At 57.9% G+C, this 6,752-nt stretch overlaps 1 protein-coding gene across 1 annotated transcript in view; it reads right to left on the bottom strand.

The window, feature by feature from the left end:
• ASS1 (argininosuccinate synthase 1) overlaps window positions 1-6,752 on the bottom strand; it is a 46,594-nt gene that overhangs the window by 21,156 nt on the left and 18,686 nt on the right. The window contains exon 8 of the mRNA XM_007453132.1: window positions 2,213-2,303. Coding sequence (XP_007453194.1) covers window positions 2,213-2,303 — 91 coding nt within the window. The remainder of the gene's footprint in view (window positions 1-2,212; window positions 2,304-6,752) is intronic.

Here is a 6,752-nt window from a genome sequence, read left to right on the forward strand (position 1 = left end):
GGGGGGGGCGGTGGTGGCTGGAGGGGGGCAGTGTGTGGGTTCGGGGTTGACTTTGAATAGCAAGGGGCACTTTCTCGAGCGGTGTGAAATGAGCAATAAATGTATTAGAGGACTAACAAGAGAGCTGTAACAGTGACAAAGAAAAGCTGTTCAAAGTTGGCGGCTAATCCCCCACCCATCTGCCCAGCTCATTACCATGTAGCCGGCCATCGGGTGCCAATCAGGCCTCAATAGCGGCTTTCGAGTCTTTATTAGCCAGGCGCCGCTTGGAGGGGCTTCGCTCAGGGGCTGTCAGCCTCACCATTCTTAACCCCCATTTCCAGGGGTTTTATAACTTGGTTGTAAATTGCTATTAAATGTAAGTCTGCCCAATAATGAACCTTAAGCCCCTCTCGCCACCCCCCCGCCTCTCCCCTCTCCCTTTCTCTCCCTCCGGGTCCTATTATGGCCCTCGCGGGGCCTTGGATGGGGCCTGCCCCAGAGAGGAACGGACATTGTTGGTGCTGCTGCCGGAGAAAGCCTCTTAGCCTTTAAAATAGTTAATAATTAGATTAAAACTTCAAATAAATTAACTAGAGAGTGAATGGGGAGTAGCTGAGGAGGGTTCCTCCCGTCTACTTTTTTCTTTTTTTTCCAGACAGTCCCCAGATCATTAAAATGGATCACGTTTCTTCTCGGGCTCAGCCCTCGGAGCTGCCCTATTCCTGGAGGAAAGGGGGTCAGAGCCTGTGTTCAGGACCCTATGCTGTCTCCTGCCCACCGTCACCGCCCTCCCAGTTTTCCGGGGGACCTGGGGTGGGTGGGGCGTGCTGCCTGGGTTCATCTCACCATCTTCTCAGAGATGATGCCCAAAGAGGCCCCACGCCAGCACAGCCCTGGGTCAGAGAGAGTGGGCCTAAGATGGACTTAGTGCTCCAGCTACCTTTAGGGGCCTTAGACTAAGGGCCTTTTGGTCCCCAGGGGGCATGAAATTCAAGGGTTTGAACTGATAGTGGCGGGGCGGGGTGCGGGGGGGAGCGATGAAAATGCCTATTGACTTGGTCAGGCTCTTGGGAAAGGCCGGGAGGAGGCAGTTTATTAAAGTATCAACAGGCTTTTTTCCCAGCGCCTCACTCCATACCCCGTGCTCGGCACCTACGAGCATCATTTCTGTGGCCCATTTCACAGGCGAGTGAGCCTGAGGCCCAGAAAGGTGAAGCTGGTTGTCAAGGTCACACTGGCAGGTGAGAGCAGGGGATCTATCGGGGCCCCTGCTTGCCCCTCCCCATCCTCCGTCTCCGAGGTACCTTGGGAAAGGCCTCCCTGCAGAGCCCCGTCCCTCTGCTCCCTCCCTGCAGCTGCCTTGTGCACAGAAGGGCCAGCCTCCCTGCCCGGGCTTGGGATGCCCTCACGCCCCCTCTTGGTTCCTCCATCTCTGCCTCTCCGATTTCTGCACCCTCCTGGAAAAGTCCTCTCCTTGGACACTCTGAGCCCTCACCTTGAACCTGGTCCTGCTCCTTCCATTACCCAGCATGCCTTGCTTTCCCTCCATCTTTCAGGGCAAGGGGGTTGTCCCTGGTGCCAGGCTCAAGGCTAGGCACTCAGTTCAGGCCAGCAAACACTTCTTGATGCTAGCAGACAAGATGAGGAGATCAGGACATAAGCAAGAGTGGCAGCAGGTTTGAACCCAGGTTGGGGGGTAGGGAGACGCATCAAGCAGCTAACTTAGGACTAGCTATGGGCTCAGGGGGGCCCCCGAGGCTGGCTCTGTAAGACTCATAACTGGCTGAGCACCTCTGTGGTGCAGGGCCCTGCGATGGATCCACCTCATCCAGATCTTATTCTATACCATGAAAACACGAGGCAGTGGATACTCTTGTATCCCCAGTTTACAGATGAGGAAACTGAGGCCAGGAAAGTGGAGTGACTTCCCCAAAGGGCCAAAGCAGTCGGCAAGTGGTTGCTCAGGGGCTAGAATGCTCCCTCCAGACCTGGTGCCCACGAACTGATGGACACCAGCAGAGGGCGCTTCTCCCCAAGCCTGGAGGCTTCCACAGATCACGCCATCCGGGGAGGGGGCGGTTGGGAACATTGGAAGCCACAGCCTGGACCCTGGCTTCCAGGAACACAGGAGGGATGCAGAGGACTCGTTCCCAGGCTCCCAGGCAAAGCGGGGAAAAGAGCCAGGGCCCCAAGAGTCCACGCCTTGGGGTCCTGACAGGCGGGCACCTACCTTTCTTGAACTCGATCTCAAGGATGTCTGGGCTGTTGGGGGCTTTGGCCGGGTCCTGGGTCTTTGTGTAGAGGTCTGGAGGCGCTTGGTTCTGACAAAAGACAGAAAGAGGTTGGAGGGCGGTGTGCCAGAGCCAAACCGTGCCATGCCAGTCCCTGGACACCCTGCATGCAGCCTCCTGCGCCCCTCTCCAGAACCAGGGCACTGCTGGCACTTGCCATCGGCTGGCCAGTCCAGCAGGCCTCCCAGCCCCCCACCTGGAGCCAGCCCCGCTTGCCAGCGGCCTGGGAAACAAAGGGCTCAAGAAATCAGACAATTTTTCCCCTCAACTTGATCTCATCTTTTTCTTTGACGCCCCCACAGCTGGAGGTAGAATATAGCAGGAGGAGCCAGTCAGGCAGGAAAAGCGTGACTTTGGGGGAGCGAGGAGCTAGGCGGGCTTCCCGGGAGTGGCTCAGGCGCACACACGCTCTCCCTGGCACCGGGAATTGGGGTTTATTCTGCAGTGACCGCAAAGCTAATGACTGCGCATGACCCCAGCAGGTGCTCTGGCGAGCAGAGCCGTCCCCGGGGTCCCCGAGGTTAATACTCACAGGGAGAAAAGAGAAGAGCAAAGCAAAAACCCATTTGAAAACACATCAACCTTTATGTATATTTTTTTCTTGGGCGTGTTGGAAAATGGGCCTCTCCCTCGTCTTGATGCAGCAGTGGAGGGGCCGCTGGCTGCCTGGAACTCTCCAAGTCCCTCCTGCCTCCCACTCCCGAGGTCCTGACTGGCCCCCCACCCCCGACCCCCACCCCCCAGGCTGTGGCTTGGACACTTGCCACGGTGGGGGCCAGGGCTCTTTGGGCCTGACTGCTCAAGTCCGTCCCAGGGGGCATGCCAGGGCCCAGCACTGTTATCCACCTGCGGACATCCTGGGAAGTGCAGTCCCTTAAATCTTGCCTTTCAAAATCCTGCAAACATTCCCATGCCACTTTGCAACTGCAGCTTCCTTTGTGTTCTCTGCAGCCCCGTTTGGTAAGAAGGTCAAGTACTGTTACCCCACCTATGGAGGAAGAACTAGAGGCGGAGGGGGACTGTAGGCGCAACCCTGTGTGCTGTGTGGAGGTGGGGGCCACATGGCCCAGGGCAGGAAGCCCACGAGGCCCTCAACAATGATGTGCTGGATTTCAGAGTGGTGGAAAATACCCGCAAAGCCAGGAGTCGAGACCTCAGGCTATGGGGTCTTGGGCAAGTTGCTTCACCAGTTCGAGCCTCGGTTTTCTCATCTGTAAAATGGGGGGAAATGGTACCTGCCTTTGACTGCCTTACAATTTAAATGTATAGACAATTTTTATATTTTTTTTACTGGACATGAAAATCACCCAAGAAGATGCCAGAGAGGGCCTGGTGCAAGCTGTAACCTGCCCTGCAGGTGACAGGACTGCTGGAACAGCCTCCTGGTGATGCCACCCTCCGAGAAGAGCTGCTCCAGGAGAGGTGGGGCCGCCAGGAGTTCCTCAGATCCCTCATCTGCGGTCACTTTGCTTGCTGGTTCTATGTCAGGGTGTGACCAACCATCCCGGTTCCCATACCCTGAGAAACCCCCCAGTCCTGGGCGAACAGGGACAGGTGATCCTTCTAGCTTAACTCCTGAGCTCAGATGGGGCTGGTGATGAAGCCCTCACACCTCCAAAGGGCTGTGTGGCTTGAGGCCAGCTGCATCCCTTCATCTGTTTCCATTTGTGGGGCAGGAACAAGAACCCAGAACGGACCTCCAAGACAGACCCAAGGAGGAGGAGGGTCCTTAAGGACCTCCAGCCTGATGCCTCCATGGCCCAGTTGGAAAACTAAAGCCAAAGAAGCCGCTTGTCCAAATCATACCACCCCACCCCATCGGCATGGGACTCAGCCCCGAGGACCCTAGAATCCCTATCCTGTGCTCTTTCCATCACCCCATGCTGTTTCCCAGCCGCTCTGCCAAGAAGCAGCACCAGGGATGTGGCCAGAGACAGCTCGGGCATCAGGCTGGTTTCAGAGAAATGCCCGGCTCCCCAGGCCCTACTGGGTCCTGCCAACCTTCACATTCGTTGGCAACAGACAGGCCCGAGGGCCATCCTTGGCCATAAGGCAAAGTGAAACAGGGCTTGGGACCTCTGGGTGACCAACAGGACTCCAGAGCTCCTTTCCCACCTGCCCGGGGCTCCTCACTGGCTGTCCAGCCCAGCCTGAACTCAAAGCAGGTACCAACGCTGAGAGCCCGGGCGCCTCCACCTGAGGCCGCCTCCCTCCCACCTCCACCTGTTCTGTGCCTGAAGGCCCATCAGTTACCAAACACTTAACGGAGCCACAAACAGGATGAGAATGTCTGCATTGGAAGGAGAGAGGAGGTGGGAAGCCCTCGAGGGACTAGCATCCCAGCTCTGCAGTGGGAAGGAGGAGGCTTCTGACACCCTGACAGCACCGATTAAATAAAATAACTAAATAGAAATAAAGTGACATTTGCTTTGCATTCCAAGGTGGCTCACGCCTGCCTTCTTTTTACTCTCCCTCCTAAAAGCCCAGTTCAAATGACAAATAGTTTGTTGCTGAGTATCAGTAACATCTATTTATCCATCCCAGCGGGAGGGCTCACTTCCAATGTCATCTTGCGGGGTGGGGGGGTGTTGGGGGAGGGAAGAGAGTGAAGAAAAAAAAGAGAGAGAGAGAGAGGGGGAGGGGGGATGGGGAGAGGGCGAAAGAAAGCATGAAACAGGGCCGAGAAGGAGAAATTGAAAGCAAATGGCCCATGAACTAAACCATGATGTACAGGCATGATCGATGCTGCAAATGGTTTATTCATCCATCAGATATGGCGGGCCGGCAACTGAATGCACTCTTTCACTGTGGGCCGTATGAAGTTAAAGCAAGTAAATTTCTATCTTTCTTCGCATTAGCTGCCTCATTGCCCTTCAATCAGCCCTCATGGAGGCAGAAAATGGCTCCGCCATCTGCCTTCAAACCCTCCCCTCAGCAGGTCTCGGGCTTTTTCTGGAGAGGGGGAGGGGGCACCGGTTCCCTGAAGCTCTGTCTCCCCAGCACCTTCCAAGGGGCCCGGGGCTGCCCGGGGTACAGCGTTCCTCCACCGTGGAGAGTAGTGCCCCCGGGCCCCTAGCGGCTTCCCCCTCATTCCTGGGATCTACTGGTGGCAATGGGAGGACAACAGGCTCCCCTGGCCCGCACCCTGCAGCGGAGCTGCCTGGGAAAGCAGGGCCACAGTGGCCAGACCCTGGGTCCCTCTGCCTGGCCCTACACTTCTCAGGGGGAATGTTGTCTCCCCCTCGACTCACACGCAGCCCAGCCTTTCCTGCCTGATGAGAGGGGTCCTGAGGGAACCTTGGCCCCTTCCTCCCCAAATAATCTTAGCCGGCTTGAGGAGGGAGGGCAGGACCCCTGGCTCCATGATTGAGGCTTTGCCCTGTGCTAGGAACAGGCCAAGTGCTTTCGATGCCCCAGGGGAGAGGCGTTGTGATTTACCACTGTTTGCATAGAGTCAGAGGTTCAGAGAGGTTGGGTAACTTGCCCAAGGTTGCACAGCAATAGAAACAGAGTCAGGATTCAGACCCAGGTTTCAGATCTCTGGGAGCCAAGCACTAACTTTCCCACCTTGACTGGGTGGTAGAATCCTGAAAAATGCACTCTCTATCACTTACTTACCCATCCACTACCCTCATTTCTAATGAGGGGAGGGGACCTGCACTGCCCGGCACTGCCTGAGGGGCGATTTCCCCTCTGGCCTTGGCTCTGCTCCCCCAGTCCTGAGGTGAGAGCGCCACAGGCCGCTACAGAAGCGGTGGGATGGTTGCCCAGCGGGCCTGGATGCTGGGGGACACCGACCTGCAAGCCGGCTGCTGCGCTCAGCCCCCTCCGCCCCACCCCCCCGGCACTGGCTGACTGGCTAATTAGGGGTGGCTGGCCTGAGTGCCGTGGGGTCGGCAGAGCATGAACTGGAAAAGCCCGGGGCCGGCAGGCAGCCCCCAGGGGACGAAGGCGCAGGCTCTCCTGAGTGACACGGCTGTGCTGAGCTGGGTGCGGAAGGGAGGTGCGGGTCCCTGGGGAACCACAGAGGCCGGAGGGCCACTCCTGCGATGGGGTGACACGGCCACCAGGCCTGCTCCCTTGCTGAGCAGCTGGTGCCCCGGGGCGAGTCACTTCCGTGGGCCTCAAGTTTCCTCACCCACGAAACCAGGAGGCTCAGAGGCAGCAGCAGAGGAAAGTGAGCCGGGAAAATGCGAATGCCAGGCCGGGCTCCAGAAACGGTCACTGGTACGCGTTATATTATTGCTAACTCCGACCAAGAGGCCTGGTGCCTGTGGGGAGCCACCCGGGGCCAGGCAGGGCTCCAGCTCACCCCACCTCCCCCAAAGCACCCAGCCTCCTCCACTCCAGCTGGTCTCCCTGGACCCCCCAGGCCCGGCCTTCCAGCACACTTCTCCCCTAACATCAGACGAGCACCCCACCCCCAAAGCAGCCGCCCACCGGGGGGGGGGGGGGGGGGGGGGGGGGGGGAGGCGGGGT

Source organism: Lipotes vexillifer, unplaced genomic scaffold (genome assembly GCF_000442215.2).
Source record: "Lipotes vexillifer unplaced genomic scaffold, Lipotes_vexillifer_v1.1 scaffold149, whole genome shotgun sequence".
NCBI lineage: Eukaryota > Metazoa > Chordata > Mammalia > Artiodactyla > Lipotidae > Lipotes > Lipotes vexillifer.